Here is a 13,561-nt window from a genome sequence, read left to right as displayed (position 1 = left end):
AGAGAAAACAAATTTCAGCTAAGATGAAAAAATAACTTCACGGAAGAAGTAAACTATCAGATCCTGCAGCAATTCCGATTGTGCTGAGATTCTAGAGGGAATTAATATTTCTTGCAATTTGCACGACCAAACATGACTGCATATATCATCTCCAAGCAATCTACAAGTCAGCATTTGAAAGAATAAACTTCTTCATCGACATCAAACGAATAGCTGGAGGACATTAAACCATGATGTAAAGATCTCTTCATTTAGATGGGAGCAGGCAGCAGAAAGACAAAAAACTAAAAATTTTTGATTTGTTGGACGCATGCAATTGGCCGGTGATAAAAAAAAAATGAACGGTCACCAACAATCTTTCTTAAGCAGTCAATCAGTATTATTAGCCGGTAAACATCCAGGAAAACGTAAACCTCAATCCCATTGAACATCATGGCAGACATTTGACGTGTTATACAGAACATTAGTAAATAATAAAGAGCTTAGATCTTGGTTTACATATTCTAAAAACAAGAATGCAATTTTTTGTACACCCTGCAAGATTTATCAGAAACATGGTGCTGCTGTTACACCATACAACAGGATTCATTAATTGGAAAAAAGTTTTAGCAAGATTAACTGAGTGCAAAGTGTCTGGAATCCACAGAGGTGCATGATTAAGTGGAAAATTCGAGTACAACAAATGAAATCGTGCCAAGGCATCGATCACGACACTGAGCGACTCATTCATACATAGAAAGAAAAATGGAGAAAAATTCTATATAGTCATCTTTCAACATTCTGTCATTCTTTTCTTGGGTCTGATGAAATCCCAAGTAGCCTGTTCACAAAGTGTCCTCGGCGTAGCGAAGGAAATTTTCTGAATTTAATCTCTCCACTTGCCAAACATAATTCAACTCTTAAGTACAAGCACCTAACAAAGAGAAAGGTATCATATTTACCCCATATGTGTCTCATACGGGAAAAATGAATCAGGTGACTCAAAACGTAAAAACATGTGGTGATTGTGTGAGATAAAAGAAAATTTAATTGATTTCATAAAAGTTGGTGGAAAGCTAGGAGAATGTATTTCTGAACGCATTGTAGAAAATTAGTGTCTTAATTGACACTTGATGGTTTAGATATTGGATAATGTCGGTGTCAGTCTTACGACAACGGGTCTAATATGGCTGGCATTTCTAAAACAGTACAAGCTAGATTTACAGAAATGAATAAGCTGGATGAATTTGTGCCATATTTGGCTCACTCCTCGTATTTTGTCAGTATGCATTCTGCTTCTTCATCCCCAGAAGCAGTTAATTTGTTTGGAATTACTCAGAAAATACTTTGCTTTTTGGTCGGATGCACTACTCAACAGTATATTATTAAAAAATGTACAAAATGCAACTTAAAAGGAAGCAGCCAGACGAGATGGTCGGAAAATATGTGGCTGTGAAAGTCCTTCTAATGAATTTACCGGAAATATTCAAATATTTAAAAGAAATTAAAGATATTTCAATTGATGCGGAATCAAAGCATGAGGTAGGACATCTGTTACATGCTCTGAAAAATTTGAATTTACTCAACCTGATTATTTGAGCAAATATTTTTCTAGAATTCAATCGAGTAAACATAGAAATTCAAAAGAAATTCCTCTTCTGCATTCTGTGAAGTTAACAAAAGAACTGACCAAAACTGAGGAATTATAAAAAATGAGAGAAAAATCCTATGGAATATCGGATACAAGAGTCTAAAACAGTAGCCGAAAAAAATCGCAGTTGAGTCTATTCTGACAAATAAAGAATTCAAAATCACAAAAAGCAATCCGATGAACTGTTTGAGGACGAATCACGAACACTTCAACCTGTTCAGATCAAAGTTTCAGCAAATTAAAACATATTAAAAAATATCGGTTCTAGCTACGCGATTCTGGCAACCCAAAATCAAACCGCAGATCAGATTCCATGCACTTATTTGCAGAACAAAAGGCTTGCAGTGTAAAATTTTAATTTTAGTTACTAATTCCATGACATTTTAATAGCATTAAGGCAAGTAAGAACTTAAAATTAATTATGACACAGGAAGTATGAAAAACAAGACAGGAAGCACGAATACTCTCAGTAATAGCCCATATTCTGTATCATCGTTTCAGAATACTTCCTTTCAGCAATAGCCCATATTTTGAATGCAATGGTTCCATTAGTGGCTGAGCAACAAAAGCCGCTGAGCACTAGTAGTTCGGTCTGAAGGTTAAGTATAGGTGAATGGGCTGGCTGTATGAGTATTTCCGTGATTTTCCCCGTGTGTAACATAGATACAGGCCAGTTTTCCTTACAAAGTTTTTTTCCACGGGATATTCCTCCTTTTCCATGCAGAGCCTAATGGCGAAACACATAGTAAATAAAACACATAGTAAATAATCAGACAATGTCCTCAGCAGTGGCTGAGTGATTAAGATCGCTGTATACTGGTAGTTCGACATTGCCTGTGTTCAAACCCAGGCGAACGGGCTGGCTACATGGTTTGTTTTCGTGGTCTTCCTCATGTGTAACGTGAATACGAGCCAGTTTCCTTTAAAAAGTTCCTCCATGAAAGCACCTCTCCTCTAAGCAGATATCAGTCAGTCTCCTTAAAATTTTTTCCCACAAGGCATTCCTCCCTTTCCATGAAGTGCCTAATGCCGAAACACATAGTAAATAATCAAACAAATGTCCTGAGCAGTGGCCGAGTGATTAAGACCGCTGAATACTGGTAGCTCGACCCTGCCTGGATTAAAACCCAAAAGAACGGGCTGGCTGCTTGGTTTCTCTTCATGGATTTCCTCATGTGAATGTGAATACGAGCCAGTTTCCATTATAAAATTCCTCCACGAAAGCACCTCTCCTCTAAGCAGGTAGCCCTCCTGTCTTTGCCATATTCATATAATCTAACCCAACCTAATTTAACCAGTAATGCAATAATACGGAACAGTGATAAACTTAGGGGTTGCCCGTTGTCCCTAGAATGGAAAACGAATAGTGGCGAGGACTGGAGGGTTGCAAGCATTCAGGCTTAGTTAGGATTAGGCTTGAATCCAAAAGTAAGATCATCAGGTAAGGCAATTCTCCTAGGGAGAGTACGAATTTCTAATTATGTAACTTCGTTACGTTTTTTCCTTTATAGCAAAAAAAAAAAAAAAAAAGGGGGGGGCACATTAAGAATTTAGTATAAAATGGAGCTTAGGTTTTTACCTTAAACCATACCTATTTCTGTATTTATTAAAGAAATTAAAACTTTTTAGAGAAACTTAAAGGATAATGGGTGAGGGCGGCAGTTTTAGCTTTTGCCCCACATCAGAAAAATCAAAGATCCGGCGCTGCCTGGGGTTGGGACCGAAAACATTTTTATTCAAGATTCGAAAAAGAAGACATATACTATAATATATGACAAGCTTATTAGAGACTGGAAAAATTTATGGGATCTCTCTGAAAGAAACAAAAACTATCTAAAATGTTTAAAAATTAGCAAAAAAATGGGAATTTTAGAAGATGCAGATGTTAATCAAATTCTCACTGCACATGGAAGGTTCCCTGCTTACTTAAAAAGGTTCCACCTCCAGGAAAATGATATACATAAAGTTTGTAATAAATTCGGCGATTCAAAGCATTTCATCGAGGACTGTTGCCTGACTAGAAGTGTGAGAGAAACATATAAATTTGCAAAGTTTGAGGATTTATTTAGTAATTATAAATTGTTTAGAAAATTTGCAAGAGATATTATGCAAACGGTGAATGAGAATAAGAAGAATATTGGTATCAAGATATAACAAAGCAGAAAATCTTACTGAAAACAGAAATAATTGAGGTAACTTATAAATTTAAGATGAATTTTGATAATATAAAGAAAATTTGAATAATAATAACTGATTGAAAGTAAAAACTTATAAAGATTTTAAACTTCAGAAAAAAAGTCAGAAATGGAAATGACGTATTTATATACTAATTCACCGAGAATGCTTGGAATGTATGTATCTACTTTACGTTTTTTTTTTTTTTCTTTTCTTTTTTTTGGGTTATGCCTTTGTGGCTTGTCCTGTCCCCTCATAGCCATATGGCAGGTTTTGCCTGCTAGGTGGGCTGGGGCCAGTGCTTAGAACTAACTAACTAACCACTGCTCATGTGACCCAGCTGAAGCCATGGAGGTGCGATCCCAGCTCTCATGATGATGATGATGACGGCGACGATCAAGGTACTGACCAGTTATCAAGCTTGATTCCTCGACAGAATCCAATCAGATCTGTTCGTAAGGACTGATGGTAATGCTCTCCCTGTGATTAAGGTGAGAACTTTCCTTTTTTTTGCGTGTGTGTGTGTGTGTGCTTATCTACGTATGTTTGCTGACAGAAAACTTTAAAAACTTTGAACTTTGAACATTAGCTGAAAGACTTTAGTGCATATTCATGAACTTATCATTTTAGAACTGATAAAAAATTGAATTATTTCATATATATCACGTATTTAGTAATGATTTACAGAAATTTTCGATTATTATGCTAATGTACAAAAAAATATGTGAATTTATGTATGTGAAAATATTTGAGTAAGTTTATTATCATAACAAATTTTAGTATAATGTGTATTCTTCTTAGTGTATTAATAATATGTATGTTAAGTATTGTGTATAAGAGTTGAAGTAGAAAAATGTATTAATTATAAAAATGATTTGTATTCCGAACAATTGGGACGATTGTCAGGTCAGAATGACCGAATGTTATCAGCCGATAGATGGCATTGTAGAAAAGCCACCTATAGGGGGCGCACGATGGCAATCGAGAATCCAAAAGCGAGAGAATGTGATTAAGGTTAAGAATGTTCTGTAATGATATGTATATATTTACTGTAATAATAAAGTATTTATAAAATGCAAGAGTTATCCCGATTGAATGAAAAGTGAAAGCCCAACTCAGCCCTAGCCGTCCTGAGATTAATAACGGAGATTAAAAGCTAACATTACGGAACATTCTTAACCTTAATCACATTCTCTCACTTCCCGATTGCCATCGTGCGCCCCCTATTGGCAGCTTTTCTACAATGCCATCTATTTGCTCATAACAGAACTTATAAACAAATGATACCACTTCCATTTTTTAAATTATTGCAAATCTAAGCATTTTCAATTTTAATACTATTACGCACAATAACATTAAAAAAAATAAAATTGTAACCTTCCTTAAGCCACTTGAGTTTTGATATACTGTACATTATTGTAAGCACGAACAAAAAAACCAAAAATAATAATAATAATAATAATAATAATAATAATAATAATAGCATATACAGTGTAGGAAGATTCATATAGACATATCATAAATGTAAAAGTAAGTTTAAATGACAAATAACATCATGCTAAAAAGGATAAAATTAATGATTCAGATGTAATTAACAACTGTTCTCAATTAAAATATTGTTGCCATTACTTTAAAAATTGGAAATCTAATTCCTTATGCACTTATTATTCTGTTCAGCACAGTATTTTACTTTTTTACAGAAGTCAGACATTTTTAAGGGTCACCTTAATATTTTTGGTCTCAACAGTGAATGAAAGAGATAATCTAAGACATTATCTAAGAGAATAAATAATATTGTAATCACTACCATCGATGTTTATTTATGTTTTCTGAAATACTGGTCACTTTTGGTGATAGCCATTGGAAGAAGTTTCATTGACATTATATCTCTTTCTCTGTCCTTCAACAAGCCATTAGCACATTAAACATATGGTGTACTGTTTTCAAAATGAGTCTTAGATTCCAAGAATTTCTTTTGAGTTCATATAAAAAAATTAAATTCTCATGAATATATATTTAAAACATAGTTGTTCTCTCTTTCACATACAGTCATCTAAAACATATTCTAAAAAAAAAAAAAAAAAAAAAAAAATTTCTCTTTCATTCAGCAGTATTACATAAAAACACTTTACAAAGATGAACAAAAATATTTTTTTTCACCAAAGAATACATGTCACTCAGTTTTAAATATTTCAAAGAATTTTAATGATATATTCATCAAATATAACCAACTTACTTTCCTCTACTGCAATAGTCTCATCCATTTCTCACTCAGCTACAAAGAAATGGATCAAACATTATAATTCAGCAACAACAGTTACATATAGTTATTTAGCAAGATAGATCAAAATTTTAACTATAAAGGAATACAATGATTGGAATAATTTTTTTTTTTTATTTTTTTTTTACTGTTAACTGTTTTCTTATCATTGAGTTAAAATACATATAAAGCTTTAAAACAATCAATGATTTTCTTTCCAATTTTTTTCACCACTACGTTGCCCCCATAGTTTCTGACATCCAGTCATCTTGCATACACAAACAGATTTTATGATCTTAGCAAGAAACAGCAAACAGAAATTTGACAATTATTGGACTGGCAGTCTAACTGTTGTCAATCAAGAGGGCAATTTGTCCTCGAGCGTCATAGAAGGTGGGAAATTTTATTTTATATTACGGTATTACTTGAGTTTCTAGCACTGATTTATGTTACTACCTACAACACATTGCACGTCAGGAAATTTGTTACAATGTATCATACATGTTATTGCCTATAACTGTCTACAGTTTTTCATCAGCTGTGGAAGCATCATGCACTCAATGTCTTTCTTAATGTTGATTAGCTGCAGTATATAATGGAAATAACTGCACGTTTAAAACTCGATTTTGTAAATACAGCGGTATATCTCTCTGGCAGATACCTTTTATGATCTATTTAACATTGATTACATTATCATGCACATTTACTGAGAACTGGTGTCAAACCTCAATGTCTCCAATCTCGGAGAAAGAAAAAAATATCAATATCATAAGATTTTAATTTCTGATAAATTTTAATAATAATAGTAAAAATACATACAAAGTTAATGACAGGAAACACATACTAATAAAATATTAAATTTATTAACATTCGATCCCATTTAAACTTTTAAATCAAAAGCTTTATAAAGGCTCGGAGAAAGTCGTTCAGTCAAATATATCCTAGAAACCTTAGTAACTACAACAAACTTAAAAAAAACTGTTAGTAAAGTTGGCAACAATTTACATTTTGTGGGATCAGGCAGATTTCTGTAAAGCAGTAAGCAAAGAAAATAATTTAGCACTAATACTGGCAAATCATTCTGTAAATCTGCCTTCCTTTAAATTCTGTTTCATCACTGTCATTTGATGGAGATTTTATAGCAGCAATTCAGTCTCTACTAAAGCCTGCATTTGCAACTGAAGTATATGCTTCTAACAAAGAATCTTTCAGAATTCTAAGAAAGTTTAGGCAAGAGATGGTAAGAATCACATGCCACAATTTAAGTAACAACACCTAAATTCACCTCATTATGGAAGGTGGTTGTAAAGTTTTTTCAATACAGTACAAATTCCAAAATCCGAACATCAAATAATTGGAATGATTTAAAATTTGGACCTTAGGACCAACAGCAACCTTTATTGTTCTTTCTTTTTGGATGATTTACACATGTGCATTTAATTTCTTTTCATAATAAAACATGCGGAAAATCCCGATTATTAATTTCATTTTAGCACTAAATAAAATAACTCCATATTGAAGAAATCATTTTAGCGTAAATCGATATGATCAATAATCTGGCCATGTAGCTGCCATTTTGCTTGATATGCTTCTCAAACCGAAACATCATTTTTACAGAATAATTTATAAACTTGACGCCAACTTCGTCAAACATTATTTCTTACATTTTTGCTGTCATCACAGCTTGACTATCAACACATAATAACTTAAAAAATTACTCACACAGTGACATCTAAACTTTTTTTTAAATTAATGTAAGTAATCGAATACCAGATAGCATGGTAATCTTTTATGTCAATATTATGCTTTGTGATGATTGCAGACTTCAGTTGAGGAGAAATTTAACAAAAATTGCTTTCTATATGTAACAAAAAAAAAAAAAAAAAAAAAAAAAAAAAAAAAAAGTTTTGTAAATGATATTGACAGGCCAAAAGATTACATTTAGTGCTCTCTGAATTGAGAAAAAATGATTTGTTATTCAGATAAGCCCGGGTCCGGTACCAAAGCTGGTGCAGCAGAATTTACAGCAGGCAAACGTTTTAGAATTTAGAGAAGCACCTAGCAACAAAATTATGGAATGGCAAAACCTTTAGAATTTAGGCATAAACAGAGGATGTTAATGAGATGGTAAGGTAATGAGATGCAAAATTTAGAAATGTGCAGAATTTAGGACATGTAGGACTCGGATAAGTCTTAAGCTTGCGGGAGGAAATAGGCACAGACATACTAACTAAACTAATACTATAATTATAGGCACAGGCATACTAACTAAACTAATATAATTATAGGCACAGACATACTAACTAAACTAATATAATTCAGATTTAACTTCATTAGCATGCAATAAAAGCTAGACAATATTTAGTAAACAACATGCAAGTCTCAGATACATTGCAAATAGTGTATAGGGGCCACTAGTTAAGCTTTATGATGATAGCTGAAAATACAAAGGTTTTCAGATGTTGCAAACAAAAAAACTAATTTTCTAATGAATCGAATTTGTGAAGAAATGTGGAGAAGTGATGGTAAAAAAAATGATATTTGAAAAATGAAAAATGAAAGTTTTCATTGCGATGACAATGCCTCAATCATCAATTAACCAACAGACAGTAAGATCAGTAGAATGGTTCTAAATTCACAAAATACCACTACCAATTGTGAAGAAAGTGACAGATGAATTGTCGAGGGAAAAAAAAAAAAAAAAAAAAAAAAAATCAAGACTTAGTGGGAATTCTCGACATGCAATATGCAATTACAGGACTTGAACAGTGAAACTTTGTAAAAGAAGTTATGCATATCTATAAAAAGAAAGTATTAGCTCAAAAAATAAAGCAACTTAAATAACTTATGTTGAAAGAAATATTTAATAATGCTTAAATATTGAGTTTTTTTTAATGTCATTCCCTTAAGGGTCATAAACATTTCATACTTTTAATTCTATATTTTCTACATGTCATCTTACTAGATTTAAACTGATGACCTAATATGCAGAAATATCCCAAACCTGGAATTGCTGAAGTCCTGACATGTCTGGATCTCAAACTTGTGTATTGTAGTGCAATATGTACTTTAGTTCCTTTTTTGGTTTATTTACATTTATTGACATTTTTCTTCCTGCCAGTGGCCCTGTGAGAAATCTATAAATGTTTGTAATATACCAGAGAGTTTTTAACTTTTTATAACAGATCTACATTTATTTTATAGTAGTAAATGATAAAACAGTCCAGGCTATTACATACTACATTACATACATTCATGATACACCTAACTTAAAAAACAAATGTCAGTTATGCAATTTCATCTGCAAGTTTTATGAAACTGCTCTATATTTCAAAGTATCTTCACAAATAAACACAATCACAATGGGAAGAAGAAAGATTCATTAAAGAAAATTGGGAATGACTGATTTTGGAGCCTACTTGTCAAGTTATATTTACTTCACCATTTTTATGAAGTGGGATTTAATTAAAGTTCAGAAGATGAGTTCTACCATGCGTGTTTCATAAATATAACATACAGTAAAGGCCATACTGAATTTTCCTATTATGAATACCTCAAATTTTTCCATGAATTACACTTTAATGAATTTTTTAATCTATATTGGATTAATAACTTTCAAAATATTTAATACACTAAGTTTCTTTAACCTAAAATTTCATATTCATGCAGTTATCATTCATTTATCTCTCATACACATTAATACATTCATATAGCTCCTAGAGACAGCAAATTAACCATTAACTGCTGTGAGTGGTCTGAGAGATCGCTGAGGATTTTCTAACCGTTGTTTTCACCCCTAAAAATGGAGACTGGTCCCTGTCCTTCCTCCTGCCTTCCCAAATCTGTCCCACAAGATCACATATCCAGTTTTACACTTCTAGCTTTATTATGGTTTCACTTACTGTGTGTTTTATTTTTTGTGTGGGAGCAAATGCATACCAGTTTTAGTAGACGATAGACGTTATTTATGTTGCTTGTTTTCGTAAAAGTGATAAATATGGCTTCAAATTTTACATGAAAACGTCCTGTATATCTCACTCAAAAAGAAACTGAATATTTTGTCAACAATATTTTTTATGTAGAACACTCTGATTCTGAAGAATCATGTAGTATTCACAGTGAAAGCAAAAGTGAATCTGAACATTCTGCAGATGAATATCATAATTTTTCTAATGACTATGAACAAAATGATAACTTTTATGGAAAAACTTACTTGAAATGGTACAAAAAAGAAGCAAACTGGGCAGTACGAACGCCAAAGCATAACACAATAATTCAGCTCCACCGTCTGAAACATCCTGCAAAAGTAAGCTCTAGAGCAAAGCTCGAAGCTACTTGGAATTCATACATATTTTTCCAGTCATCTTGACACTACAAAACTGAAAAGAAAACCTTTTATGCTTTTATTAGCTAATCAACTTATTAAACTGCATTTGAAAGTTTTGATAACTTCCGCTTTTTTAGAAAGAGAACTGAAGGTAACAATTAGAAGAATCATTGGAAATTTAGAGAATGGATTTATCAAATCATGAAGAAAAACATGTAGTCTGTGCCCATCTTGTAAGAAGAGAAAAACAGCATACAAATGCTTGGAATGCAAGGAACCAGTATGTCTTCAGTGCTCTCAAAAAATGTGTTTTGACTGTGTATAATCTTATAAATTTTTCATGAATTCATGAGTAATTAAATTCATATGAGTGTGTATCATCTTATGAATTTAATTATTAATAAAGAATAGATTAGTATCTCCTTGTACACAAAGAAATACTAATCTATTCTTTATTAATAATTAAATTCATGGTTGTAGAATTATGGTTTCATCAACAGCAATACTTATTAAACTCACATATTTTTATACATGTTTAATAAAATATTTGTTCTTTAAAAGCTTTGTTCCTTAAAATGAAGAAAATGGTCATTTTTTATATGAATTTAACTGCATAAAATTAAATTATTTATCTTTAATAATTTAATTTTAAAATATATTGATTTAAATGAATTAGAATTCAATAAATATACATAAAGTATCTATAACATTCCTTAAAAAGGCATAAAAGTATGTATTTTTGCACGTTTCATTAAAGCAGTCTGCGAGACCACTCACAGTAATTATGCTGAAAAAATTGTCACAGCAGTTAAAGGTTCAGAAACATAGCAGAAATCAAAATCTAGTGCAATATACGATAAAATCTCATTTCAGAAATTTAGTTCATTCATGAAGTGTGTTTATCACACAAAATATTCGTAAACTGAAAATATTTCAGCCATAGGAATTAACCTTTTGAGGCCGTGGCTTTGGTAGCAGTAAAAGCTACCAAAAGGCGGGGAATCTTGAACCGAATGCTTTCCCCCCTTTGAGAAATCACGTCCTATTTGCAACAAAGATTCTTGTGTGTAGTTTAACGGATTCTCAGAGGGGTGCATCTATATCGCAAAAGGAAGACCTTTGAAAGAGATAAGTGGTTAAAACCACAGGTACGTCAAATTTGACATTTCACCCCACTTTTCAGCCTGGAAAAAGGGGGGAAAAGACATGGCCACTAAAGTGGACAAACCCGTCTTTTCAAAGAGAGGACTCTATGGCCACTATGATGGCCATCCCATCTTCAAAAGGTTAATGCAAAATGGATTAAACTGCTCCAAGATTACAGATGATTGCTTATTTAAAATTTACTACATTATTCATTACAAGTTCATAACACAAAACTCATGTGTGATTTATTTGTATTGAACAGAGATCGAGTATAAAAAATATATGTTAAATTCAATGAATTCAGTTTTTTAAACTGAGATTAGGGTAATTTTTTATGGATTAAAGAAAACTTGACTTACAATATTACAGATATAAAACAGATATTTATTACGATGCTTTGTCTGCATGATATACAATTTCTAATATACACACTGATAATTTATTCATAAGCCAAATTAAAAATGATTTCAAATTTCTGGCTGAAATACATAATATAAATTTATACTGGATCAAGGCCCATGTTGGGTATACTGGTAATGAGACATCGGACATGCAGGCAAAGGAAGCTGCATAAGGCCTAGGAAAGAAAGATCTTGAAGCATTGTACATGAAAAGAAAGTTATTAAATATTATGAAAAAGGAGATATTTGTGGAATGGAAAAAAAAAAAAATTGGGAATCATCTGGTTATATCAGATTTTTAAAAATTGATAAAAAGGAAAAGATATTTAATTATACAGATATGAACCAGCTTATTACTGGTCATGAAAGATTCCCAGCATATTTTAAGGGATTTGGTCTTCAAGAAAACTGTCAATTTTGTATAGTAAAAGGTAATAACTGTCACTTCCTTGAATCCTGTAGTTTAACTAGAGACATAGTTAGGAGACATCAGCTTGATATAAATGGGGATTTTGAAAATTATGAGAAATTTAAAGAAGTAGCTGAAGAAATTATGATGAAAATTAATCAGAATACAGAAGTGATAGGGATTTTGATTTGACTGGAAAACTTGTTGGAACATGGCTGGTTCGCTGTTTTCCACTATTGTTTGATGGGTTGGTGCCTGTTATGGCCTGATGGCTGAAATTGTTTCGGCCCAGGGCCCAGGGATTTCACTCATTGCAACAACAACACAAAACTTGCTTACATACAAGTTCATTACACAAAACCAGTGGAAATCTTTGAATCTAAGATAAGTGAAAAAAAGACAAACACAACAGTAAACAGATTAAAAAAAAAATAATAATTTAGTTTTACAGTACCGATACAAAAGAGTAGATGACATAAGCAGAAGGTGATGACATAAGAAGCTATTGTTTACATAAGCAGTGTCATTCCATGAAACATCATGTAGCAGCTATCATCGAAGGCATCTTATTTTATATTTTTGTCTCTTAGCACCAGTCGACTCTACTTAAGAATCACTGGGACTCCACTTCGCTCAAAATTTGTCAACTATGACTTGTTGTCAATGTTTTTAAACGTTTCTAAAATGAGACACGACACCGTCAGCAAAAATGCTCACACTGTAGCTTGCTACTGCTATATTAGATCAATATCACTATATGAAATTTTTACCTTACCTCACTTTGCACAAATTTTGGATCAAAGAACTAGGATCTTCATTCCTTCTACCCTTTTTCTCTGAAAACAGTTCTACTTCTTTCTTGTTGAGCTCAACTTTGTAGTCCCATAGTAACTCTTCCATGCCTTCATCGTTAACTGCCTACAGACACAATATCACAGAAAAAAAAAACATTCTTCTTGTCAAAGCCCTTAAAATATTTGCTTGCGACACAATCTGTTCATAATTTCATGGTCATGTGAGTCACTTGGTGCCATGTTTGTTAACGAGAGTTGCAGAAAATGCTATTTCTAGATGTTCCTAAACGCTAATTCTGTATCAGAGATTACCTAAAAACATCTTTGAAATCATTAACTGCCAAATTGGATATTCATAAAAGACATCCTTTGCTGAGGCATTCTTTGCTCATAAAGTTTTTTCAAGGTAGAGACATTCA

The 13,561-nt window shown here is 32.4% G+C and overlaps 1 protein-coding gene across 4 annotated transcripts in view; it reads right to left on the bottom strand.

Annotated features, from left to right (window-relative positions):
* The window catches only part of LOC118199162 (uncharacterized), a 35,768-nt gene that overhangs the window by 4,762 nt on the left and 17,445 nt on the right, over window positions 1-13,561 (bottom strand). Inside the window, exons 2-3 of one of the 4 annotated variants that reach the window (XM_035370963.2) lie at window positions 10,279-10,444; window positions 6,042-6,080 (exon numbers count right to left, since the gene is read on the bottom strand). In XM_035370963.2, coding sequence (XP_035226854.1) covers window positions 6,042-6,069 — 28 coding nt within the window. In that variant the 5' untranslated portion in view covers window positions 6,070-6,080; window positions 10,279-10,444. Of the gene's footprint in view, window positions 1-5,612; window positions 5,636-6,041; window positions 6,081-9,069; window positions 9,091-10,278; window positions 10,445-13,561 lie in introns of those variants that run through there. The other 3 variants (XM_035370966.2, XM_035370964.2, XM_085822852.1) reach the window with 3 other exon arrangements.

Source organism: Stegodyphus dumicola, chromosome 8 (assembly GCF_044657685.1).
Source record: "Stegodyphus dumicola isolate Sdum_Otavi_A_Nest chromosome 8, ASM4465768v1".
Taxonomy (NCBI): domain Eukaryota; kingdom Metazoa; phylum Arthropoda; class Arachnida; order Araneae; family Eresidae; genus Stegodyphus; species Stegodyphus dumicola.
The sequence above is the reverse complement of the archived record's forward strand: the minus strand, read 5'-3'. Positions and strand labels throughout refer to the sequence as shown.